Source organism: Orbicella franksi, chromosome 13, assembly GCF_964199315.1.
Source record: "Orbicella franksi chromosome 13, jaOrbFran1.1, whole genome shotgun sequence".
Lineage (NCBI taxonomy): Eukaryota > Metazoa > Cnidaria > Anthozoa > Scleractinia > Merulinidae > Orbicella > Orbicella franksi.
This window is the reverse complement of record NC_138157.1, coordinates 22,833,967-22,861,321: the sequence shown is the minus strand read 5'-3', so window position 1 is coordinate 22,861,321 and position 27,355 is coordinate 22,833,967. Positions and strand designations below refer to the sequence as shown.

Genomic DNA, 27,355 nt, shown 5'->3' with positions numbered 1-27,355 from the left:
AGAGGTACCAATTCTAAAACAACATATTATTTCCTCTAATATTGTTTTCAGCTCAATACAGTCAACTCTCTCTAAGACGGACACCATAGGGACCGGCCTCAGCTGTCCGTCTTAGAGAGGTGTCCGGCTTGTAGAGAGTCGACGTTTCATGACCCCAGGAATTTTAAGATAATAATGCTGAACCTGTGCACAGTGAATACGCATCTGTTTAAAGTTTGTTTTAAGTTATTTAGTTGAACGAAACCTGCAAACTGGAGCAAGAACATAGTTATGAAATTGAATCTCTTGTCATATTACAATCAATAGTTAACGGGTTAAATAGAGTCCAAACAGTGAAGAGAGCTGTCAATTAAAGGTCTGGTGTTAAGAAGAGTCACCTACTTGGTAATTTAAGAATTTTTCTTCCCTAAGTCGTAATTTGCGGTCACATTCAGCACCTCACAAGTGTCCGTTGACGATTTCAGTGTCCGTTGTCCGTCTTATGGAGGTGTCCGTCTTACAGAGAGTTTGGTTATGGTAAAATGACTGAGAAACGACCGGGACCAGCACCAGGTGTCCGTCTTATAGAGGTGTCCGTTAAGAGGGAGTTGACTGTACCCGCAAAACTTCCCGCTGTGGACCTTTAGAGGCTTTACACCCAAGAGGAACCAAAACTGCTTTTTTAACTCCTAAAAGGTACGATGAGCACCCCCGTCATTTGCACATGAGGGTCCCCTCCCGGAGTTTCTCTTATCTGTTGCACCTTCTCCTCGCTAGGGTCCGTACTGATGGAGTTTTAATACTTTGGGATCCGGGCTCCACTGCAAACCATTTAAGGCTCCGGGCTCCGCAGCTAAATAAGATCTGGACTCCAGGCAGTTCAATGATGGGGCTCTGGGCTCCAAACGAGCTCCTTTGGGACCCTGACAGTTGACTGTTCTTGAGAGAACAGTGAATCAGGAGATCAGTTTTAATCAAGTTTTCTGTTATTATTTACGACATTTATGGTCGTCTGCTTTAAAACGGATGGAGGACAGTGTATATGCATTTTTAAAAGTCAGTTTCGAGAAAAAATCCGGTACTTCCCATTGAGAAATGCCCATCTCTTGTACTACGCAGGAATACGATGTTATACGTTATTATCCAATTTCCTCTCTGATATCTGTCGAGTGGTCGCTTAGGGGAGGTTAGAAACAAAAGAAAATTTCAAACTTCCAGCTCTAAAAGTGGTCGCCGTCGCTAACTAGAGGTGTAAAGTAAAGTAAAGTAAAGTAGAGCAGAGTAGAGTAGAGTAGAGTAGAGTAGAGTAGAGTAGAGTAGAGTAGAGTAGAGTAGAGTAGAGTAGAGTAGAGTAGAGTAGAGTAGAGTAGAGTAGAGTAGAGTAGAGTAGAGTAGAGTAGAGTAGAGTAGAGTAGAGTAAAGGAAAAGGAAAAGGAAAAGGAAAAGGAAAAGGAAAAGGAAAAGGAAAGTAAAAGTAAAAGTAAAAGTAAAGCAAAGCAAAGCAAAGCAAAGCAAAGTAAAAGTAAAGTAAAGTAAAGTAAAGTAAAGTAAAATTCTTTATTTGAAACACGATTATTGTATAAGCACTACATGCTTGAGCGGTCGTACATCTGATTATCTAATTATCTAATTACCTACTGATAAAAGGAATAAAATATAAGAAATTAACTTACTTTATCGCAAATCTGATTTCCCTAAATATCGGACTAGATTTTGCCTTTGAATAAAATTGTTTAAAATTACAAGTATCATTAAAATATTCTGAAACACAGTTCCACAGTACAGCTCCTCTGTAACAAACAGAATTTTTCATGAAATAAGTGGAAAATCGTGGAACTACGGCCTTATTATGACCTCTTAAGTTATAAGGACTATTAATGTCGTTGTTCCTAGCGAAAGTAAGTTAACCGTGGCGACTTGCAATTGAACCAGAGCTATTACTCAAATACAAACAACTCGTGATGGCGTTAATGGGGGAACACTACCTTGCGTTTGGTTAGCCCATGCAATAAAGATTGTTGTTGTTGTTGATTGTTCCATGCGACTTCCGGCGATAGCGTGACAAAACAACCTCACTTATCTCCCCAGCACTACGAGCTGAATGACAGACAGCACATGCTGGATCGGACAAGAGTATCGGTTGGCAAGCGATGTTCAAAGGCGATGAAAAAACAACAAGCTTGGGGGAAGTCGCTGCGCAGACTTAACCGCACCACACAGGAGTGACCCTTTGTTTATTATGCAGGAATACATGACCAACCTCGTCTCCAAAGGGAGGGAGGGAGGGAAAATTAAACGATAGATTTACAATAAGTAATAGCTACGTTGCTTCGAACTCAGAATGGACTCTGAGCAGTTTTCCGAGCTTTTATATGGAGACGTTCGTCTGCTTGTAAGCCAGTAGAAAAGGCTGTACTACCGAACAGCTTACCCTAACACGTGTAACATCTTAAACATGAATAGTGCTCTAATGCTTTGCACCAATGCTATGGTACGTTATAACGTTCAGAAGGTAACAAAGGTACAATGTTTTAGGTTTAGCTACAATAAGGCTTACAGTTTGTTGACCTTTGGAATATAACTGCTCAATAGCTCTATAGAAAGTGATGCCGCCATGAACGGCTCATTCAGAACGTACGTCACGCTCCATTAACTATATTTTACTGGCGTGACAGTAAAATCTCATTTATGCCATACAACTAGATCTGAAATCATTGCGGTCTCTGTTCACAACACTCATAATGATACGGAAAGTTGAAATACGTAACAACATTGCAGTTATCTCTTGGCATTAGTAACATAAGAGCTCTGTAAGAAATACCGACACGACTTGTTTACTCCATTTACGCTCGGTTTTCCAGCGGAGCGCGTATCAGGGAACGGCCCACTCTCCCACCCTCATCGCGTGGGTCGTACCTCTAGACTCGACCTCCCCTAAGCCAAACTGTCCCATCTTGGCTTAGTCCGCTGGTCAGTTATTCCCATATCGTATTTCAATTGAGTGTGAATGGGAGTGTAATACTATTCTTGCCCCCCCCCCCCCCCCTTGAACAAGCGAGGGGAGGAGAGAAGAGACACTCTGGGAACGAGGTTGTGTCCACGAATGATATCTATCAAATAAAATGCAGAGACTGGTATGTATGCGGCAAAAGGCGTAACAACACCCAAACTTCAAATACTTCAATTACCTACACGAAATAGCATTTATTACGATAAATGTAGAAATTCTCGCGCGCTCATTGGCTAATTTTCATTGTCAATACGCGGACAGACACCTGAATTTATGATTTATGCGATGAGCGGACATTTTGACAATTTTTTATTGTAAAAAACAAATTAACGTCAGTTTTCATGCGTCTGTCCTGTTATTGACAATGAATTTCTTCGTAACATTGTCAAAGTAGTCTGCGGATCCACTTGGCTATCGCCTGGTGATCCACAGCTACTTGGACAATGTTATGACGAAATTCATGATCAATAACAGGACAGACGCATGAAAAACTGACGTCAATCTGTTCAGTTGTAAAGAGACTCTCTCCTGGTCTTAAAATTAATCCGGCCTATAATTTAACTTTCCAAATGTTTTATTTCAATTAAGTTTAGAAATCCACCTGGAAGGCAAAAGCCTGAGTTCTCTTTGATTTTGATTTAGGAAACAGGTTGGAAATAAAAAGAACAAAGTTAACACGTTGTGCGACCACAAGGTCAAGACGGCATTTTTATTATATCATTCACGAAACACAACTGTTTGGAAATCGAAGTTTAAGTCTTTACCTCGAAGGTCCATAGTTTACTGGTGTGAAGGAATGCTCTTTAAGCACCATGGGTGAATCCTTGATCGCTAAGGACGATCACCTTCGACGAGGAACACTTTTCAAAAATCACTAGCGTTTGCCGTTTGCAGTTCTCCCGAACATAGTTTCTAAGTTTCTAATTAAGGCACTGTTTTTTTTTCAACTAACATCTTGTCAACAATTCAGGGTGCTCAGTCACATTACAGATCAGTGCTTGATCCAACTCTTGTTACATTCCATATTTCTTTCGATAAAGTGGCGGAGGCAGCATATCCAGGATAGCTCGCCAAGGCCTCTCCACCACAACTAACGAGCTGTCTTCTGTGAAACCGGCATAAAGCAGTGGCTGAAATGGTAAGACAAAACATGAAATGTGATGAACATCGTTATCTGCTGTAAAGATCGATATATTATAACCTCACACATTATCCTCTATTGAAAGAAGTAATTTTGGCAAAAATACTTGTGTGCGTGGAATACACTGGCCAAGGATCTTAAAACATCTGCAAGCTATCAATTATCGAATCAGTACGTGTGTACCTCTGGGAATCCAGAAAAAATATTTATATATTTATTCGGTTTAGTCTGTAGTCTCTGCTATTAAACCTGCTATCAATTATCCCAAAGCTAAAAAGTTTTGAATTCCTCGTGTCTAAGTGAGGTAATTGTGTTGTATTATTTAGAAAATATCGATAACGTGGCAGTGAGACAATGACACCATTCATGTGTGCACTACTCACCCCATATCTCCTACAAACTCTAAATGCTGTTTCTTCTTGATCAGACTCAACTAAATCTTCTTGATTCATAGTTCTTTTCTGTCGTTGTACTAATCTTGACTCATAAAGGACTACCTCCGTGTCTGGCAAAGGCTACAAAATAGATAGCAAAGTGAGTATGACAAGCGGCTGCTAGCAACTGTTTGAGAGAGCTTCAACTGACAACACAGGATGAGCAGAGGACAGTCGTTTTAATAAGTTAGTATAATTTAACGTTGATGTTGTAAGGACCTGGAAGCGCTGAGTAAACTCTAAAAGTTAGTGTCATGATGTAACGTTCGGCTTAAAGCCAGTGATTGCATTCTTGTCCTTGCACATTGGTTTGGTTTGTAAAATTACTGACAACTGGTAATTTCTAATTTCTAATCAGACAGTACTGTTTCGGCCTTCTGGGCCTCATCAGTGCAGTGCTGACGCTAGGCTGGAGGAGAAGCCATATGGTCACCCCAAACGATCCAACACTTGTGGTATCGTCTAAGCCATGCCAGAGTGCTCAAACTAGTAAACTAGTGAGCATGCCCTGAAGAATTAGATATAAGCTAATATGCGTGTTGTAAAACACAGGTAAACATACTGTTCATATTGCGTTATTATTTAGAGTTAATTGCATGATTCTATTTTCCCTTCTGAGGATGGAAACGTCCAGCGTCTTCACAAATTCGAAATGACGATAAAGTGTGAATGCTACCTCTCTCAGATCCAGAATGGTAAACATGGAATGATCTTGTAGCATCATAAGCTCATGGCAGGACGGATTAAACTGGATGTTGATGACTTTAGAACGACGTTCAGTCCACTGTTTTGGTAGACCGTGTTCTGCAGCTTGTCTTGACCAATTTGTTAACTTTCCACTTGATGGCTTGAACATGTACACCTATCGACAACATCGATTAGTCTTTGTAAAATAACCGTCCTTTGGTCCGTGCTTGATTTGCCTAATCAACAATGTTGTTAAATTTATTGAGTTATGTAATATGTGATTTATATGAATATGTGGTATGATATATGACATGTGATTTATGTGAATTTATTCAGATATGTGATTCAGATATTATTTTCTAGTCAATGAACGTTTTCTCTTTGACTTATTTCATCACAGGGGGACCACTCTATGTGTTCGTGGTTAACAACTGTTTATATGAAACGAACAGAATCTATGAGGGTTCTGAATAAAGCTCTGAAAATTGCATATCTAAATTACATCTTGGTCTGAATATCCTAATAAAGTTAAATGAAAAGTTAATCGACTCGTGTGGTGTTTTTTCGCTTTCCTGGGCCGACCAAAAGTAATTTCGTAAAAAAAAACGCTTCAGACGGCCCAGGAAGGCGACAAAACACCACACAAGTCGATAAACTTTTCATTTAACTTTATTAGGATATTCAGACCAAGATGTAATTTAGATATGCAATTTTCAGAGCTTTATTCATAACCCTGATAGATTCTGATCGTTTCATATAAACAATTATTAGCCACGAACACATAGGGTGGTCCGCCTGTGATTTCATGCGTCGTGTTTTCCCGATTTTTGTCACTCATTCAGAGAAAACCAGTTTTGCGAAATACCGTTGTTTTGAAAGTGTCAGGATTTCTTTTCTCAACTCACAGTCCAATGTCCTTTACCTTAAATGTGGAAGACGAAGACATTTTTGTATTTGACGATTTAATAACTGCAAGGTCGCCTTTTGACTTTCGAAGCTGGATCGTATATCGCCTTTATCAGTTGCAAGAAAACTAATCATTCATTTATTTGTACAGATGTTTCGTCGTTGCGACCTGAATTACTTGCGCAGTAACAATGTGCGCGAACGTCCTTAAAGCTAAGATGACTCATCAAAATCTAGTTCTTGGAAAGTGCTGGAAACTATTTTGAGCCACCTTAATAAGAAAGCTTCCGCAATTTAACAGAGTTTGTTATCTTTTGATCTGATTCCAAACAATGCCAATCACTTTTTACGTCAGCAATGCCGCAAGCCGTGCAGTGAAAAAAACCCAATGTGTCGGCACTGGAGTCACGATAGCAATCACATCATTGTAGATAATTTTGATTATTAAAAAATTTACCGATCAACAAAAACATAAAGTCTGTGTTTCTGAAATAAACATCTCTTGAGTTTCAACTTTTGGCATGTTTCACTGGTGCTGGTGGAAAAAAAATCTGCATCAAAATAAACTAACCTGATTATTGCAGCAGATCGCAGCCAGATAGTTTGTTTTGGGCTGAAAAGCTATTGCGGTTACAGGAGATTCCAACTGAGGTAAGGTGCTCTGTAACTGTTAAATAAAACAAAATTTAGCAAAGATGACAGCAAGTGTACCAAGGAAGAAAGAATTAAAAAGAAAGAATGACAGTACCTTCAGTTTGGTCAAGCTGAATATGTTCAAAGTATTGTTACAATCCACACATGCTAACCAGTGGAGGTCACTGCTTACAGCAAGCTCATGAATTGCACTTGAATCTGAAGGAATAATCAATGCTACTGAACATTTTTGCAAAATTAATAATGTTGCTATATTCATATTTTGACATCAAGATATTAACACTGTGTCCTTGTTTTAAGTTATCGCATGTATGCGGAAGGATCTGGAAAGTCAAGTCAAAAAAAGTAAGTAAGTTCTTCTCTTTTTGTTTGAATCTGTACACTGTACAATTGAACACTGAACAATATCAAACTATAAGGAACACATGTTATGTTGTATTAGGATGAACTGTCTTGGACGTGGAACTCAAAGGGCTCCAAAGCTTAAAACTCTTCCAAATAGTAATATGGTTGCCATGGTAAAAAGCAACTTACAAGCCTACCACTTTCACAACAAGTAATTTGTCATTTAATGTGGATTCCTAAATTATGAAATACTTTTTCCATGTTTGGATATGGCTAACTCAATGCTACTGATTATCTCTCATGCGGATAAGTAAGTATAGGTAATCACATGATTATTCTTGTGCTATTTGGAGTAAATAAGCACTACAGGGTCGTGCAGTTTTGTTAGCCTCTGGAAAAAATACTTTGCTTTTTTATTCCAAATTTTGTTTTTCGCTGATTTAATTTGTTCCTCAATTTCCTGATCCAAAGCATAGGCGTACGGACACCTTCAGGCATGGAGAGAGAGGGGGGGGGGGGGGGGGGCGGCGGCGGCGGCGGCGGTGACCTTCTTGCCCCAAAAAATTACGCAATGCCCTAATGTGTGAGTGTTGAAATTGGGATGCAAACCCACTCAGATTGCATGAAAAACAAAAACTTTTACAGTTCTCATATCTAACGAAACTGCTATAGTCCCAAAAATAGTTGTATTGAAAGCTTGCCTACTCAATGACTTACATCAACAGTCTCAATCTAGTAAAATCTAAAAGTTATTAAAAGAAAAAGTTCTTCCTTTCATGGCGCGCGTTCAGCGATCGGTAGATCAGCAACAGATATTTGTGTTTCAAGATGGGCCATTTAGACGTGTTACAGAACCTGGACTCTGATCTATTCGAGACAAACTTCTCGATATACTCGAGACGTTCAAAGAACAACATGAGGCAGTACAAGACGCCTTAGTCTTGTTTTGGCCATAGGAGACTTGCGGCGTACACTACAAGCCTACCCTTCTTTGAATTCAGATGCAGCGTAAATACGATGGTGAATTCGAACAACATGGACGTAAACGAGGAACACCTATACAATATCAGAAAAATTATAACACTCCTTTGTTAAGACATTACAAACCCCGGGCCCTTTCAGAGTCACCACAAAAACAAAAGTCTAGGTCTTCGTTCGCTTTGATTCTTTTATAGCTAACAGAAAACTCAAGGTCCCTCATATCATTTCAGTCTAACTCCTTTTTAGCAAGGCCAAAGTCGTACAAAGTAGCTTACAAGCCTTGAAACCTAAAAAACAAAACAGAGGGCTCGTTCTTTTTCCGGAGCAGTGGGGTCTTCGGTGCGCCAACGATACTTCAGATCAGCAGCAAATATAAATTTTACTCTTTACACGATACCACTTGAATAAAGTGCTAACGCTCTGAAGAACCACTTGACAGTCTTAAGACTCCTAATCGGGCGTCTAATCACACAGAGATTTAGAAAAAGTAACTAACTAGCAACTTCATATATCTACGAGTTTTGAAAATTACGCCAATAGCATTATTTGCTAATGTTTTCTCTCAAGCATCGTTGCCCGGATCATGAGCGTTCTGCCCGAAAAATTACATAATTACCGCAACTGGTGGTACGCCTATGATCAAAAGCACTAAAAAGTGTAACTTGCAGTGAAGAGTTACAGAACATTTTCGAGCTAGAATTACACAAATATGGAGGGATGATGCAAAAATCACTCTCGGAGAAAAAATATCTCGAATAAACAATTCGCAGACATGTTTTTGTTGTTTATATGTTAAACTAGCCACTGTCCACACCCGGGTGTCCACGTAAGAAGGCGAACGAACAAATTCCCTTACACTTGTAGCTTTCAAAGGGTAATTCAGACACTCACATTCAGAGGTCATGGGACGTCATGAAAAATTTGACAATTCATTTTATTTCAACATTCTTGGTATAGTTTCTTCAGGTATACAGTAACCCTAAGGGCTTTATCTACACATTTGTTTCCTTACGCTGGCTGTCCTTGGTATTCCAAGTATCTTGGAAAATTTCCGAAAATTTGTGCAAAACTTCCAACAATGCTCGAAAATCTTCGCCAATCTTAGGGTGATTTTCGGTAACCTTCGGATGATCTTTAGAACTCTTCAGAAATCCAGGCGATTGTCAGAGGTGCTTGAAAATGTTCGGGTGATAACCGCTAATTTCTGGAAGGGTTCGGGAGGTCTTCGGAAGAGCTTAAAAATGTCTAATTATCTTCGGCGACCTTCGGAAAGCTTCAGATGAACTTCGATCACTTTTGAAATACCTCGGATGACCATTGCTAGTCTTAGAGTGTCTGTACTAACTTTGCATATCTTGGTTGTAATTTGCACTGGTGTTACATTTGAACCAATCAGAATTGAGTAATTTTTTCAAGACAGAGTATTATTAATTTTGTAAACTAGCCAGAGCACATGACACAATAGTAGATTATAAGCAATGTTCCACTTACCTTTGTTATGCTGTGCAATGTTTAATGTGTTACTCAAGTGTGGCACATCACCAAGATCCAAAATCTTTTTTATTAAAGACATAATCATTGAATTTTAAATGAGACAAGCAATCTAACTGCATTAAGTTAAGATGTTACTTGTTGATCGAAAAGTTACAATTGTAATCAGCTTTACCCGGGGCATTGTCTACAGAAGACATACTTAAAAACACAATGAACTCAACATTGAGCTGTAAGACAAGACAATAAGACATCGATCTTTTAACTGATGTGACTTGTGAACAAGATGTCACTTGCATCTTGTCATTGACAATAAGAATCCATAACAACTGTGGAACTTGTAACATTAATTATTGTTTATCAGTCATAAGTAGACCAAACCACTTCACATGTGCTTATTACTCTCTCAGCACAGTGAAATTCATAGAAAGACCAGCTGCATTGGGAATCCCTTCATTAAGGAATGTTGTCACTTACAAAGATCAAACATAGGTAAGTAACTGGAGAGATTGGTTCCCCACGGGGGTACCGTTAACAGAAGGTACAATGAACAATTTTTCACTGTCGGTGAATAATAAGCTGTCTCTTTAACTACATTATCTTATGGTTTCTGGTGCTGTAAAAAATAACTTTAATTGGCACAGACTTGCAATTTACATATTTTTACCGGCTTTCTGTTACACTGTGTAAGTGTTCTATCATTAAAACATAAAATAGTTTCTTGTACTCAGAGCGCAATAAAAGTCTTTTTAAAAGGTGGAATGTTTCGTTCGGCTCAACTGAACTTCATCAGCCACAATAAAAATGTAAATGTTAAGAATTAGGGTTATATCATGTTTATAAGGGTCTCAAGGGATCTAAATTAGTGTCATAGATGTTACCTAATTCGAAGCCATGGTCTCTATTCAGTTGTCTCCCTTATGTGGACTTCGAACGTGTTGCTTCCCGTGGCAAGATCTTTTGTTCTGCTGGAATCCAAGGGAATCCACGGAATGTTCCGTGAGCTGGCATTGTTCATAAACAGCTGATGAATTCCTCGAAATATGTTCCTTTACTCTGGAGGGGGGTGAATAGGTTTTCGGATCGACGGATTTGGCCTAAAAAAGCGCACGGATTGCGGATTTTTGCGGTATATCGAGTGGATTCGTGGATTTTGAAAACACAGTGGATCGTGGATCAGCTGTGAATTTTGGCGCGGATTCCGGATTGTGCCTGTCTTAATGTTCGGATCTTGGGTTCTAAACGAAATTTGGATCGTAGATCTTTCTTCAGCCTTGGTCGGTATGTTAAATTCATCCCAATTATTTATTCTTTACTATTTGTGCGAAATCAACGGTGGCATTCAAATTTAGCAGTTTACCTTTGAACGTTTACACTTCGGTTTCCGGATGTGGTTGTGGTTTTGGATTTGAACAAAAATATTTGCGGATCGACGGATTTGGCAAAAAAAGGCACGGATCGGCGGATTTGCATACCCCTGTTCACCCCCCTCACTCTGGTTTCCAATACACGAAAACCAAAATTCACGAATACGCTCCGAGTAGAGGAAACTATTTTATATTCTAATCATGATTCCAGAGCAGGAGCACAATATTTTTGAGTGTGTTCTATCATTATGGGGGCATAAGGAAAAAGGTGGGGAGTGGGGTGGGGAGTAAGTTCACAAGTAGGAACAATCAAAATTACATTTACACAGTCATGAAGTAATCCAGGGTAGACGTACTTGAAATAGAATGCAACAAAGAATTTCATGCAAATTTGGCCTGTTTGTTGCTCATATTAAGAGAACTTAAATTTTGAAATTAAAAAAATGTGGGTCCCCGTATTTTATTAACATCTTTCTCAAGCCAATTAGAAGGTACCAAACAGATACAATACATTTTAGTGTTGTTCAATTCACCCTCACTGCAGCTCGTTAGCAAACTGATCAACACTCACCTGAATTGAGTCCTCACTTGTTGCACAAACTAGCTTTGAACTGTCAGGAGAAAAAACTAGTCGACGAGCTGGTAATAAATCAACAGGCAAAGGCAAAACCTACATCAATAAAATAAAAGTTATTAAAATGTTGTAATGAACATAATCAACTAAAGAGATTGTTCATACTTAGCGTACGTATATCGAGAAGAAGTTTTGAAGAGTTGCTCGAGGCGCAGCTTGAAACTGAGGCTAACACGGGGAGTCTTTTCAAATGTAAATCTCAAGCAGTTCAAAACCCACGTACGGAGGCTAGATCTAGGCAACATCCTAGATGGATGTACTGGCTGCCATCTTTGTAACTTATAATTTCAATTTCTCGTATAGGACTTTTCTGTATATTATTTTTAGATAGTTCTAGTTAGGTGTCCTCTATTAGCAGTGGGTATTCTCCAATGCTAGATGTAATTGACACGATAATAAAGTCATTCTTCTACTCTTCTTCTTCTTCTTCTTCTGCTGCTGCTGCTTCTTCTTCTTGTTTTTAAATTCAAATGACATTAATATCTTTTTAACGATATTCCCCGCATAAGCCTCCATTACAAGCTCGTTCCAGTCCAATGCCGAGAATACGAAATTGGTCTGTTCTTTTATAATATATCGACAACAACTTGGACGCTAAAACATGTTTTATTTGTGATTGACAACAATGTTCTCACGATGCACGGTGAAGGAAAACAAAGGATCCTATTGCCTGCTGAAAAAACACGTCACAACCATTTAAGCAACAGTTGAACGAAAACGCTTCATTTGAAAATTGTCAATGAAAAATTCGCTTCTTCAACTGAATTACAATTAAAATGTAGAAAAACAAAGTCAAAATACTCAAGTTTTAGTAAACATCTTAGATTGGCAAAAGTCAAATGCTTGAAGTAGCGTTTGGATTGTTCAGAATGATGTTCACACTTTTGAAACTTTAATAAAAGGAACGGCTGGCAGCTAAACTCGACGGAAATTTTGCAGCTAAAATGAAACTGCACACGTCATGTTATATATACGCACGGCGGTGTGTATATAGAGATTTCAACCACGATGGCTCGATAGGAATTAGATAGGACCAGTACGCGTGCTATATTAGCAAATGTTCTCTTTCATGGAACTTCCAACCCCTTGAAATTCTAGTTGTTGAAAACAATCACAATACCAGCAGACACTTACTCTTGTTACTGTTCCTTGAGAATTGCCTTCTTTCTTCTAGAAAAATAACGAGAAATAAACAGCATTTCACACTTCTGGTAACACTTTTCTGTAGTTCACTGCCCTATCAAAAAACTTACTTAAAGTGTTCGGAAGTATTTGATCGTTAGAAAAATTGCCAGTTAATGATAAAGAAATACTACAATTGACAGTGAACAAGGACTGCAGAACCAAGCAGCATCTCAAATACAACATGTCCAGTGGACTTATTACGTTTAAAAAGCACTTAACCTCGCTTATACAACAGCTTTCTAGTATTCTGATTGGCTGAATTTTCTCTAGCAAGGTACAAAATGCCATGTTAGCATGACATTATAAAGCTGGTTAACAGGATGATAACTGTATGCTAAGGTATTTAGAAATTCCTAGATAAAAGAGGTAAGAGAACATGTTCCAATTTGTACATCATACACTATTAAAGGTTCGGTTGGATAATGGTCAAATGCTTTTAAATACTGAATTATATGTCATGTTAAATATCTTGTGCACATTATACATTTCTAGTTCAGATTTTTTCTACAACACCTCTTGTATTGTTCAAGGGTTTAGGCATAGAAAACTTCGGTGAACATTTTTTTTTGCAATGATTTTAAAATAAAACTGATTAAACAACACTAGCAATAATTAATAGTTCATGAACAAAAGAATCCATTTCAGGCCTATTAAGATATAATGAATGTATGAATGATCCTAACTGAGTTAATTCACTAACTGTCTTGCTTAGGTTATGTCCAAATCAAATCATTGGTGAACCCTATAATGTTTTGTGAGTCATTTACTATCAGTCATGTCGACCCCTTTCATTTCCCTTGATAGTTTCAGAAACAAGGGTTCATCTGTCATACTATTTTGAGATTTTGAACAATTAGCAATAAGGCATATTCCATTAACAACATCCAAAACTTACCAAATTCAGCTTAAATAAACTAATATGATAAACATCTGAAAAGGCTGCCCAACTAGCACATGATGAAACAGCACTGCACACAATGTGATAATCACCCTGGAAAAAAACAAAAACTGGTCGTTAGCAGTACTACTCCATACAATATACAGAGCAACGCGTTGACAAGGCAACAGGCTACAGAGATTGAGAAGCATCAAAAACTCACTTTGACTACATTTAAGAAATAACCAAAATTTTCCATGTTTCTATTGAGTTTGATTATCACCTCAATGAAATTGAAAGCAAGTTATCTAATTGTTTTATTAGAATTCTGACTAAATTTCCTTCAAATAGCGGTTTCCAATCATTTTTCAACGTAGTATTAAACTTCACAGTTTAGCAAAATCACGTGGACTGAATTTTCATTAAAAACATGCAGTCGCCTGCGACTAAATTTTGTGTTTTATAAGAAGTGTTATGGTCAATTTCCTTTCTTTTGTATCCTTGGGAATTGAATTATTCAATAATATTTCTAAATCAGATATCTCCCTCACAACATCAAAGAAACCTTTCAACATCGTAATTATGTGGACAAACTCCAGCCACTGCATACTAATGGCTGATAATGTATGAGTAGCTCAGCCAATCAAATAACATTACTTGCATTACTAATCATCCTAGTAGAATACTACAAATAGCCAATAACCTTGTGTGCCTTGAAATGATGATGTTTTCTGACATTTTCTCTTTTTATCTGCAGTTTTCAAGAAAGCTTTGGAAACATAACTGGTTATATAAATTCCCGAGAAGACTGAAAGAATGGCATTCGCTGTTAATTGACTTTAAAAAGTTGAAGTTGTCAACAGAAAAAAAAATTATAAGCACCCATGTCTGCAAGCCTTCAAGCCTTCACAATGCAAGTGAATAAATTATATGAAAGATCATACAGTGAAAACTGTATCAAGCGGACACCCTTGGGACATTCACTAGTGTCCGCTGAATACAGGGTGTCTGCTCTAGACAGGTTATAACACAGTGTGAAATCAAACACTGCTTATAGCACAATGTCCAGTCAGTCAATGCATTAATCTGGAATAACTTGTCTACTTAGCTTTAAAACAAAATCGCTAAGCTTTTAGAAGTAAAACGCCCTTGAAGTGTCTGCTTGTTGCAGGTTTGTGCAACAAAATGGCTTAATATTAGTGTCCATGTCCGCTTAACAAAGGTGTCTGCTGAATGCAGATTTTATTTTATAGTAAGTGTGGGAAGAAAATTTAGGGATTCAAGCTGCTGTACACTTAGGGACGTTCACGCTAAAGTTTTCCAGAGATAGCAAATGTTACCAGCATTTTCACAAAACTTAACCCTTCAAGAGGCATTTGAAACCGCTGCACAGATAAACCAATAGCTAAAATAATGGAATTTGATGGTGCATTTTGCAAAAAATTCAAACTTTTAATCGATAGATTTTCTTCATTTTTTCACTAAACGTAGAAAGTCGGTAGAGAAAATGGTCCATCAAAAGAAATATAGGGGTCACCGAACGTCCAAGATCGTTAAATCCAGCAAAGCTATAGCAATGGCCATCTGCCCTATCATTTTTCATTTTATTACTTAGCACGCGCATCGATGCATGACGTAACGTCTGAATTTGCCTGCGCAGTAAGGATGTACAGAAACAATTAGTGCGAATGTCCTTAATAGAGGGTGGCGGCTTAATATGGGGTCTGCTTGATACAGGTTTCATTGTATTTCTTTTTAACTGTGGAGAGAGATGTAAAGACATGATTGATTATCACTGACAGTTATGTAAACTACACAACTTAAGCAGTTTTGATTTGTGAAATTAAAGCCTACAAAAAAAAATCACGCTTGAACAGGATTCAAACCTATGACCTATGGTCAGTCATGTCTTTTAAGGACCTTCACAATTTTGCTAAAGCAAGTCTAATAGCCCTTACTTTGTTGTGAAAACTAGAAAATGGTTTGATGAACCAAATTAAGGTAGAATTCAGGAAATAAAACAATGGGATTGTTCACTTTTGATTTCTATGAAGCAATAGTTGATTTGGCCTGTGGCCTCATTAACTACCTTAAACTCATAATCTAAATATATTTAGAAAAAAGCCCAAAGAAAATACAGATGGCGACGCTGTTGTTTTAAAAAATAAAGACACAGAACTAACACGAGCTGATGATGTAATGATGGCACAAGCAAAGAGAACTTGAAAAAGCTGTGGAAACACTCTCCTTTCGGTTCGTGTTCCCACAGTATTTCTCAATTTCCCAAACTTCCATTCGAGTTTCTATAACTTGATAGAAACACGAACATATTTTCTATTTCTTAAATAGTTGAAGAGAATACAGCCTAAGTCGACTGTCAGGTGTGAGGAGAGAAAATCAGATAATTTAGTATGTTTTACATATTTGCTTTCGCTATCGGAAAAATTAGAATAGAAATCCAACGTAGATAGATTAGTTTTAGTTCGTTTTGCATTTCTAAGTTAGAGGTTACTGTTCCAGTTCATTAACCGTACCAAACACCTGCTGTTTTGTGTAAGATCATAACTGTAGTTAGAATTGAACTGTAATTGGGCATTGAAATTGAGAGTGAATAATCTTATCGTTTTGGTAAAAATATAAGTCATTCAAACTTATCTAAATCCTCTTACAGAAACGTGCACCATTTTGCCAATAGGCTACTTTCACCCAACTAGTGGACTAATACAAATCCTGCATTTTAATTGGCTACCCTACTAAAGGACTATTAGTAATAGTCCTCGAGTAGCGAAATTGGCGCAATTGAGCTTGACCCTTTCTTTCGTTTTATTCCCAAATAAATAGTTCTTCAACTTGCATTTGCTAACTTTATTTTTGCCTTCTCTGTCCAATTAGTTGGGTGATAGTACAACAATTAGACTCTTCTCCCTCAAGGGCCACGGGTCAATAGACCATTCGGCTTTGCCTCATAGCCATTGCGGGCTACGGGTCTAATTGTTAAATAGTGAGTCACACTGCCAATAAGAGAACAGCAATTCATGATAGAATGCTAGTAAATTTATACTGAGACTCAATAGAAACCAGAAGAAATGCTTTCTATCTCTATTGGAAAGCACTGAGAGAATAAGAAAGGAAAATCAGTTTTGTTTACTCTGGTCATCATAATTTACGAGTTTTTATAATTGCTCAATTGTATCATCATTAACTTAAAACTTGTGTCATTTCTGTGCTGCTTTTATTGTATGCTTTCTTATAGAGTATTGTCTACATTGTTTTAAGTAAGGAAAGACCACAACCCGCTTAAAAAAAATAAACATTGCAGCTGCACCCTAACCCTACTAATGCTAGAACTATGGACCTTCAAGAAAAAAACAATCCTTTTCAATGCCATGCTGATCATATTCAAGCCAAGAATGTGTGGTGAGGAGTTGGTAATTTTTCATAACGATCAATTTCGCTTGCCAAGGTGATGACTTTCAATAAAAAGGTTTTCCATTTGCTGCCTACCTTCTTCTTGATCTCTAAGAGCTGTATGGGAGTTTTACTGAGAACAGTTGTGTTCTGGCCAGCTATCAAGGAAATTCACGTACACACAATTTAAAACAAGTGAGAAATGTACAACTACAGCACAAATTTAAGGATGGTGCCTACGAAACAAAAAGGTCTTTTCACCAAGTTAAGATCATATGGAAAGAGTAGATCTTAGCAAGGGCTAATGGAATCCAAAAAGAAAACTGGGGGTAGCCTTGCATTTTTACGAGATCATTAGCCTTGAATAAGAGGGAAAATAGATTTCTTCACAGCTTTCCTTAAAATCCTCCTTTGCATATAGAAAAGACAACACATTTATACAGATCTTTAAACTGCATGGTAAATGGTAACATAAGAACCAGGCCCTTTGTTATATCAAGCCTCTGCTGTGGTTGGTTACCTGATAAATAATTATTTACGTCCTTATCTCGGCTTGGCATTGCAATCACAATTGTGATCATCAGATTTAAGAAATAGCCAACATGATTAAATGTGTGGTGATAAAAACAGCTATAAAGCAGATTAATCAATCAATCAAGTGATTCAGATTTTATTTGTTGATCACCTGCTTCTTGGAGTCTCCAGAACTGTAAGCCATTTGACATCTGATACATGAGAATATTTGCCTTTGATGCCAAATGTATCAATGGACTCTAAAAAGATAAGGTAAAGATATTAAGATATTAGGTGATTAATGATAGTGGAACTTCGGCATCCCAAAGTGCCACCAAGCCAAGCACCATATTCATATAGGAAAGAAAAGGAAATTTTCTTGTGGTTATCATGGCCAGCGGTATTGCTCATGGGCGCATACACACGACAACGATAACGAAGTTGTGTAACATGGTGGCCATACTCCAGTTAATAGGTTAACTGAGACATGCAGACTTGCTTAACAGCATACATCTTTGATATTGGACATCCATGTTATGGTCAATTGACACCTGTCAACACAAGGAATCCGCTGACCAGTACCACATGACCATATCATGGGCTCAAGTTAAGAGATCATTGGATTGCAGGGTCAAGCCAGGTTTACTTAAAAAGTCAGGAGGTCCGCTTTTAGTCTTGGCTAAATCTATATATTAGAGTTGGGGATGTGGTGAGTCTAGACCTGGACTGGAGTCTGTCACAGTGCCTCTCTCCACCCAGGTGTATAAATGGATACTGGCAACTTTAATGCTGGGGGTCAATTAACAATTATTCCATCCAGGGTGCAGTGGAAGCATTCCTAGTCACCAAAAATAATAATAGTAATTATAATACTTCATGTTGTGTTGATGGTTGTGTCAGCACTATCAGTATCATAGTTATTAACAATGACAAAATGGAATCTCATCAGCCTTAAAGTATAATCATAGAAGATGGTTGGACTGCGTTTCCTTTTCCACAGGACTGAAAGTCGTGCTTTATTAGTAAAATCAATACATATAAGTATTGATAATACTAATAAAGGTACATCCATGGAAACAGAATATGCACTAAACTGAGTTGAGTTTCTACATTAGCATAGCTTAAGAGCTCCTTGGTTCCTGGCAGATGTGCATTCAGTTCTTACATTAACTGCTATTAAAAAATTGCTAGTTCCAGGCAGGCTGCTATTTTTTTTTTTAAGTACATTTCCTCCAAAGAAAACCCCCATTCGTCCCAATCCAGCGTAAAAACATTCGAGTACACTTGTGCTACATTAAGCTTCCTGCGATTGTTGGCAAAGACTGTCTGACTGTTGTCCACAATGGGTGGTTACCATGGTTATGCCTGTATACACACACTCCAGCATTCAACTTGTAGCTGAGAGGACCAACTTGTCCCATACAAGTAGCATTTCTGTCCCAGCAATTTCCAGCGCACAGTTTCTCCATGCTCAGTGGCCTGCAGAAGCATTGTGTGTTAGCTCTAGTGGTACTGCTGTTGCTGTTTCTTCCCAATGAGTGCGTGTGTTTCTTCTTCTGTCAAGTATCGCGGTTGTAAGGTGGCACTAGCAACAGGTAGGAAAGTTGTATAGGGTCATTCCATGAGGAGCTGAGCGGAACCAATGCTGATTCCTTTTGGTTGGAGTGTTGTACCAATGTACCAGAACCAGGAACTTGGCCTTTCCATAGGACTGTGAATGACAGGACGAAGATGTAAAATGCTGGAATACCCCAGGCTTTTGCAAACACTGTGAATTTGCCTGAAGCAAGCTGGAGGCCATTGTCTGTGATAAGCATGTCTGGGATGTCATACCTAGGTAATACTGATTTTAAGTGACGCCAAGGTGTTGAGACAAGCAACTTCTGTAAAATTGCTGTTGCAGGTGGAGATTACCATTAGGGCACAGTTGTGTAGCTCACAAAGGTCAGCAGCAACTTTAGACCAGGGTTAACCAACCACTTCATGCTGTAAGAGGGGTTCTTTGGCTTGCCCAGAACAGCTTGCCAAGCACTTATTAACCGCGCGGCCATGGGCCGAGCGCGGTTCTAGGTTTACCCGTGGTTTATTATTTTTTTTTTGTCGGTGACCAGACGCAGACCTCCGCTCGGCCAAATTCCGAGTCACGCAACGTGTGATGTTTTTTCCGCCAGAAGCTGTTAAAACATTAATACACGGATAATTTTACGGACATTGTTTCCTTTGTTGTGGGTAAAATATATTTTCTTTTGGTTTTATCGAAGCGTTGGATTCAAAGAGAATAATAAATACGCTAAAAAAAGGTATTACGTCAGCCATGGAATGCGTTGACGTTGCAGCTTTCACTTTCGCTACGTGACTAATAAGATCGTGTTTACTTTGGAAGTTTATTTCGCCAGAAGCGACGGTCATCAATTTATTTGCAAGTTTGCGAGTATTTCTTGTGGTTTTAGGCAAATGAAGTAAATTCTTTGCCTCTTTCATCGCAGCGAGTTCATAGATCGGATGGAAAATGAAATATTTGCAAGCCAAGCAAAGAACATGTCAGGACATGCAATGATTACGTCATTGGTAGGGAAATAACCACCGTACTAAAGATAGCCGTCGATAACGCAATTCTTGAATTATGTGACTCGTGTGACTTCTTTGCTAGCCCTTTACTCAAGGAAAAAATTAAATTTAAACTTGACTCTTAAGAAAGAAAGCTGTTGTTAATAGTGTTTGTATCTTCATGCCCATACATATCCCAAAGAAAGTTCCAGATTAACACTATTACGTCATCAGAGATTTCGCAACGGCTACGACTGATGGTGCAATAGTACAGTCTGTGTTGATCAAGTGATGTGATGTCTACAGTAATCAATGAATCATCAAGGATTACTTTCGAATGTGCACTGCGTTGCGACTGTAGTGCTAAGAAAACAGTTAAATTTTAAAAGCGCGGTTTTAAGATCTAACAGATCTTCTTGTTATACTTTGAAATGTTATCTTTCTGCTTAGTTATAATGTAAGGACAGTGATGTGGGAGGTATCACATTCTCTGTGAATACCTCTCAATGCTGATATGTGAGCAGTATATCACTGCCAGGAGCTGCTAATTTAAGGCTGGCTGGTACTGACTGGAGCCACTTTGAAGGTTGGCTGGTACTGACTGCAGGCAGTTTATTTCAGCTCAAGTGGATATAAAAAGCCAGATGGATTTCTACAGATCACCACACAAAAAAATCAAATTGACCATATCACTATCTCTGGGAGGTTTGAGAAGATCATTGCACAACATGCAAGTGAGAAGAGGACGTGACGCTGCTTCAGGCAGCCATCTGAATCTCAAGTGGTTTAATTTGTCAAGTTAACTCTCAAACCAAGTCAACAGTGCATTACATCTCACACTTGATGAATGCAGCCACAAGAGACAAGTTCAAACTTAAAAAACTCTAACAGATTCCAGGCAATGAGCACCCTTGTTGAAGAAGCTGATTCAGCAGAGAAGATCTAGGAGGAATCAGAGACAGCTTGGAACAAGACATATGACAATGTCTTGGAAAGAAACCTCCCCAATCAGGTAACACGAGGAAACCAGCTAAAACCCTAACAAAACAGTAGAAAGAAGGGAAAAGAAAGCGGCACTAAACAAAGCTAAAACCAGAGCTGTTAAAAGGTTCAAAGGTAGGCCAAATTTATAGACACCAACAGTGCAGTCAAGAATGGATTGAGAAGGGACAACAGAAATATCACTGAAAGGCTTGTTGTTATGGTAGTTGGTGGCAGTCTATTCATGAGTTCTTCACTTTTGTATGTCAAAGGTTTTCCATCTTTGTTGGGCACCTGATGATGGGAGATGTTGTATTTCCCAGAGAGCTTCTTGGTAGTATGATAAACTTGCTTCCCTTCATGTTCCCTCTGCCTGCAGCATCTTCTGCAGAATCACCCTTGAACAAAGGGTGCCTTGACAAAGCCACCTTCAAAAAACAAAAACAGGAATGGAATGCAACGTACGAAAAAAAGACAAAGCCCTGGGCCTGAATGGCGTCCCTCCAGGAGCACTTAAAATGGACATGAAGTCATCTGTGGATTCCCTTGACAAGTTGTTTTAGATGATCTGGAACACAGAACAAACACCATAAGATTGGGAACATGGCCATCTGGTGAAACTACCTAAGAATGGGAACGAGAAAGAGTGCACAGATTGAATCAAGGCATCATGTTATTTTCGATTTTTGGGAACATTCTTAGTATGGTACTCCTAGAGAGGTGGAGCCAATGTTTAGAGCTGGCTATTGCCAGGAGAGGACCACTCTTGCACAGAATGCTATGCTTCAAATGATACTTTATCTGACTCTGGAATAGAAGTCCTCACTGTATGTGGCTTTTATCAACTACAAAAAGGCAGTGGATAGTGTGGATAGGAAACAGCTCCACTATGGATTGCCAAAGAATATCAACCAAATGATCAGACTGGACTACGAAAACACTGATTTTGCAGATGTTGAGGCACTATCTTCCCAATAACATGGTGACATGACACAGAAGCTTGAAATCATAAGAAAGACATCTGCAAATATTGGCTTAAAGGTCAACATCTGGAAGACATAGAGCATTCATGAGTGATCAACGAGAATAACACCAACTTCGGCATCAGAGAAGCAGAGATCCAAGACATCAACCAGTTAAGCTACCTTGGCAACTTTGTCATTGTGAAGGTGGGACAGGCCTGGACATTGTAGCAGGAGTCAGAAAGGCCATGTAAACTGCATTCCAGATCCAGAGGCCTATTTTGAGATCACATGCAATCTCAGTGAATACAAAGCATAAAAACCTTTAATACCGAAGTGAAGAGTTTTCGTCTATATGGCGGTGAAGCCTGGCATATCACCAAAACTTCTAACTACAAGACACAGACTTTTGTCAATAGCTCTCTCTGGAGACAGAGTCAGAAATGATTAAGATCTATGGGAGAAAGCAGAACAACAGCCTCTACACCTCCAAATCAGGAAAAAGGAAATGGTGCTGGCTGGCTTATCCTCTGATAAAACCTTTTACCAACGTGATGTGACCAGGCATGCCTTTGGTGGACACCTCAGGGAAAGAGGAACCAGGCACCGCCCAAAACAACATGGACTAGATCGACAGGAGGCTGAAGCACAATGAACTAGTTTCAATTGGAAAGAGTTGCCAAGCACAATGGAAGATGGAGATCCCTGGTGGATGACCGATGTTCCAATGGGAATGTTAGGGTTCAAGTCAAGTCAGTCAGGACTGTCTGCCAACATCTGTTGTGGGCATCCAGTTTTGTGAATGTATTGGGACCATGTAGACAGGATCCAATGTTTTCAGTTGCTCATCATGATGGATGGCACGGTTGAAGTCTCTTGAGTCCGTGTATTTGCATAATTTGCCACTTTTCTAGGGTACAGTTACCATGGAGCTTATAGAAGTTGTAGAAGTCACAGGTGCAAAGAATAAAATTCCTGTTTTTTACAGTCTTTTAAGGCCCCTTTCACTTCAGCTCTATGGGTACACAACAAGGTGCATATTGTACAGAATTCTTCAAAGAAAACCTCCATTTGTCCCAATCACCCATTTCCCATTTCTAAACAATTGTTTGTTTGCTCCTTCAATAACTTGAAGTAATACATACTCATTCTGCCTCACTAAATCTAAGAGTGTACAGACTTGAGAAAGTATCAAATGGATGCTTCTGTCCCTGTCCTTTATGTGTGCTGTAAGACTGAGCTTGAATCGGGAATTCTCTATGCATACAAAAACACAGTACCAAAAATTCAAGAGCCCGTCACAAACTGTGACACATTACTTACATGTGGAAATGGTGGGACTTTCTCACTGCTTGATCTTCCAAACTCTTTGGTAGAATACAATAAAAGACTAGGGTCTAAACCTGAAAAATCATTTCAATAACAACAACACTTTAAGTAGTTGGAATTGAAGTGTTTAGATATCATGCACCTTGCAAACCTAAAAATATGGACAAGGGAAGAATATCAAGATAAAAGTATACAAATTAGTTGGAAGTTGTAGATTACATTTTAAATTCTATATCAGACACAATGAGAGGGTCAACAAAGGGGTTTGAATATAATCATGATAAGCTACTGCCAATGTTTCGAGTTACGCACCCTAGTCCCTGAGAATAATGGGTAGTTCTGGTAGTTGTTTGTGAAATTCTGTGGTTGTTACATATTAATAATGTTTAAGAACTGACACAAGTTCTGTTTTTTTCCTTTTTGGAGTTAATTTAATTTTGAATGATTCCCATCTTTTTCTGGGTAAAAATTTAAGAAAGAGAAAGTTGAGAAGTCGGACCTTGAATAACTGCTAGATTCGTTTAAAAGCTGATTTAACAAAATCAATCTGAATAAAAAAAAATATGGTGACTCAAACCTGGGCTTACACAACCAGCCTGGACCTATTATATCATTAACTGACATAACCAGTAAGATCTACAATGACAAGGAAACTTACAATACACTATATTTTATTAAATAATAATTAATGATATGTTCACCTCCAGAGAGTAACAGGTTTTGGTTTCCTTCCAGAGTAACAAGAGAGCGGACATCTTGAGAAAACATACGCTGAGAGGCAGCTTTTACCCAGGTTGAAATACCATTCTGTAATCAAGGCCAAAATAAAATAAGTACATGTATACACTACACAGTGAATACCAATCTATAAGAACCTAATAGTTTTCCAGGTTAGCATAAAAAGTCATATATACCTGTATGTGGTGTCAGCTGAAAATTTGGACTATTTAGAGTCTTTAGTTACATCAGCTTTAGTTAACAGGTTTTACTTTTTAACAGGAAAAGGTGCTCACTATATGTACAAGGTCTTTTAAAATTGGTAGATTAAAACTGAATGGTGGAATAATGGTAAGATAACATTACCAGTTCATTCTTGTGTTTACCTTGCTGGTAATCTGTCGAAACTGAACAATCTTGCTATCTACTCCTCCACTGAAAACCATGTTTTCCTCCTGAAATAAGACATATTCCATGGAAAAAATAATGAATTCTCAAATCCTCCAATTTAAGATATTCTGCTGTTGTTCACTTGCATGTAAATGCAAATGCGACTGACTCTGAGATTCGCTGTAGTTCTTGATATTAACTTTTCAGCAAAAACACAAACTTTGAAAGAGAGCAAAATTATTTGCAACAGAGAGAACAAAACCTGGAGCTCTTGTAAAGTCATAAATGTGTGGTACAAACCTTATTTACACAAACTGCAAGTACATCTGCCACATGTCCCTTGAAACTCTGAAAGAAAGAATTTGCAACCACATACACAACATGTTGAATGCCATATATGGTAACAACAGCAGCAGCAGCAGCAACTTATTTAGTCAATAAAGGAAAACAAAATTTATTCTTTTACAAAGTTAAGATCTATAATCCTTGTCAAGCTGTAAAAGTAACCACCAGTACTTAGACTACACAGTATATAGTTCTTCTTCAGTGCCCATACAAGATGTTTGGCATAGAAACAGTAAGGAAGTGTTTGTTTACTCTGATCTTTTTGTATTCCTTAAAAGCAAATTATCTAATGAAGTAGAGCAAATACAAATCACAAATCAAATTTAAATGGGACCAGGAGTGAGATGTGTTGATTAATGCTTTCAGTAATTGCATGCTGTTATTAATTACTGCAGCTTTGTTCCTACATATCTTAAGTACAACAATTCATGTGCTGTGGTTTAACTAACCTGAATCAGTGTTCCCTGTAAACCATCCCAGAACTGAGTATTTCCTAGAGAATCTCCTGTGACTATTGTAAAATTACTGAAAACAACAACAACAACAAATCAACAGCTCTAAGCCAACTCATGAAATTGGCCAATGCAATCTCCATACTTTAAGTATGAGCAGCAGTTGGCTTTTAAGGAAATTATCATGATTGGGTGACATTTGAAATGGACATCTTCATATAACACATGTGACGAGAGTGGTCAAAAACATTTTGTCCAGCTGTTTTCCATACATTTGTTCAGTTTTAACATTTAGTTTTGGTAGTGGCTCAGCACGAAACAATTTAAAGTAACTGAGTAAAAAGTGAATTTTACTCCCTTGCAAAGTAAATCCCAAGTGTCTTTAAAATATGTATTTGTAATATTGTAAACCTTTTGAACTTTGCAACAAAACAATTACATACAGAAGAGAAACTACAAAAGCTAATGGACAGCAAGCAATATTTTTCTTTCTCTTTCCTTCTCTTTTTCTTTTTGTCTTGCAAACATGATGTTACTTCATGAAGGTTTAAAGTAAATGTACCTTGTTATGTGTATTGCCCATATAAGAGTACTTCTAGAGTGAAATTCCTCCACAGTAATCCTTAAATTGCAATGACCTGGATGGGTTGAATGACAAGGAAAATGCATATTCAGGGCTTGAAAAAACTTGAACTCCAGCCTGCCCTTCAGATGAGCCTGAAATGTCACTTACACTGGAAAAGTTTTAGTTGAGTTTAAGTTTCTATTTCAATTAGTTGTAAGAAGACTTGCCTGGGCCCTTGCCCCTCAGGCAAGTGAGAACAAAAAGTTATTTGCCCAGAACAAAATATTCTTGTGCCCAATGAGTGGATGGCACTTTTTTGAGCCCTGCCATTCCTCTGCCATTTTTTTATCCTCCCATTTAAAATTTCTGCTGTGATACTAATAACTTTAAGTTAAAACACCATGAAACTTTCTAGTTACTTGTTTTTTTAGTGATAGCAGGGCTATATTTTTAATTGTTTCATCTCATACTTCCAAGATATTAGGTACACCAGAAAGCTGACTTTGAAGCATACTCACTGCTAACATTTTAGGCATAAAACTGTTTTATTTCTAATGTAGTCAAGACACTCATTAAAAATGTTTAGCAAAGAGTTAAATGAAAATATTAAGAAGTTTGAATACAATGATTGTTGTGTTCTTACCAGATTTAATGTTATAAACTCTTACTGTACTGTCTGATGCTCCAGTCACCAACACATTATTATTTGGATGCCAACTGAGACACAGGACTCTACCTGGAAGAAGGTAACACCAGAGTGACTCACTGTGGAAGGTGCATGCATGCTAACTGTGACTCACATGACATGACCGGAGGGCGCTCCAGTAACTAACACATCTGTGCAACTACTGTGACTCACATGAGGTGACTGTGCAGGACAATGCAGTATGTACAGTAACACATCTGTGTGACTACTATGACTCGCATGAGTTGACTGTGTAGAACAATGCAGTATGTAACACATCTGCGTCATTACTGTGACTCACATGAGGTGACTGTGCAGGACAATGCAGTATGTAACACATCTGTGTGACTACTGTGACGCACATGAGGTGACTGTGCAGGACAATGCAGTATGTAACACATCTGTGTGACTACTGTGACTCACATGAGTTGACTGTGCAGGACAATGCAGTATGTACAGTAACACATCTGTGTGACTACTGTGACTCACATGAGGTGACTGTACAGGACAATGCAGTATGTAACACATCTGTGTGACTACTGTGACCCACATGGGGTGATTGTGCAAGACGATGCAGTATCTAACACAACAGTTACTGTGTGATTACTGTGACGCACATGAGGTGACTGTGCAGGACAATGCAGTATGTAATACATCTGTGTGACTACTGTGACTCACATGAGGTGACTGTCCAGGACAATGCAGTATGTAATGAATGTACGTCACTAGTGTGACTTATATATATAGGCACATACAAGTAATACTTGTAA

The 27,355-nt window shown here is 38.3% G+C and overlaps 1 protein-coding gene across 1 annotated transcript in view; it reads right to left on the bottom strand.

The window, feature by feature from the left end:
• Positions 1–2,327: 2,327 nt before the first annotated feature.
• Positions 2,328–27,355, bottom strand: part of LOC145465865 (U3 small nucleolar RNA-associated protein 4 homolog) — a 35,227-nt gene continuing 10,199 nt past the window's right edge. The window contains exons 6-23 of the mRNA XM_081449624.1: positions 26,544–26,636; positions 25,898–25,973; positions 25,333–25,408; positions 24,839–24,886; positions 24,535–24,603; positions 24,133–24,238; positions 23,426–23,505; positions 17,785–17,872; positions 17,196–17,257; positions 13,710–13,805; positions 12,764–12,799; positions 11,567–11,665; positions 9,629–9,692; positions 6,906–7,009; positions 6,729–6,824; positions 5,241–5,426; positions 4,514–4,645; positions 2,328–4,119 (exon numbers count right to left, since the gene is read on the bottom strand). Coding sequence (XP_081305750.1) covers positions 4,003–4,119; positions 4,514–4,645; positions 5,241–5,426; positions 6,729–6,824; positions 6,906–7,009; positions 9,629–9,692; positions 11,567–11,665; positions 12,764–12,799; positions 13,710–13,805; positions 17,196–17,257; positions 17,785–17,872; positions 23,426–23,505; positions 24,133–24,238; positions 24,535–24,603; positions 24,839–24,886; positions 25,333–25,408; positions 25,898–25,973; positions 26,544–26,636 — 1,628 coding nt within the window. The 3' untranslated portion in view covers positions 2,328–4,002. The remainder of the gene's footprint in view (positions 4,120–4,513; positions 4,646–5,240; positions 5,427–6,728; positions 6,825–6,905; positions 7,010–9,628; positions 9,693–11,566; positions 11,666–12,763; positions 12,800–13,709; positions 13,806–17,195; positions 17,258–17,784; positions 17,873–23,425; positions 23,506–24,132; positions 24,239–24,534; positions 24,604–24,838; positions 24,887–25,332; positions 25,409–25,897; positions 25,974–26,543; positions 26,637–27,355) is intronic.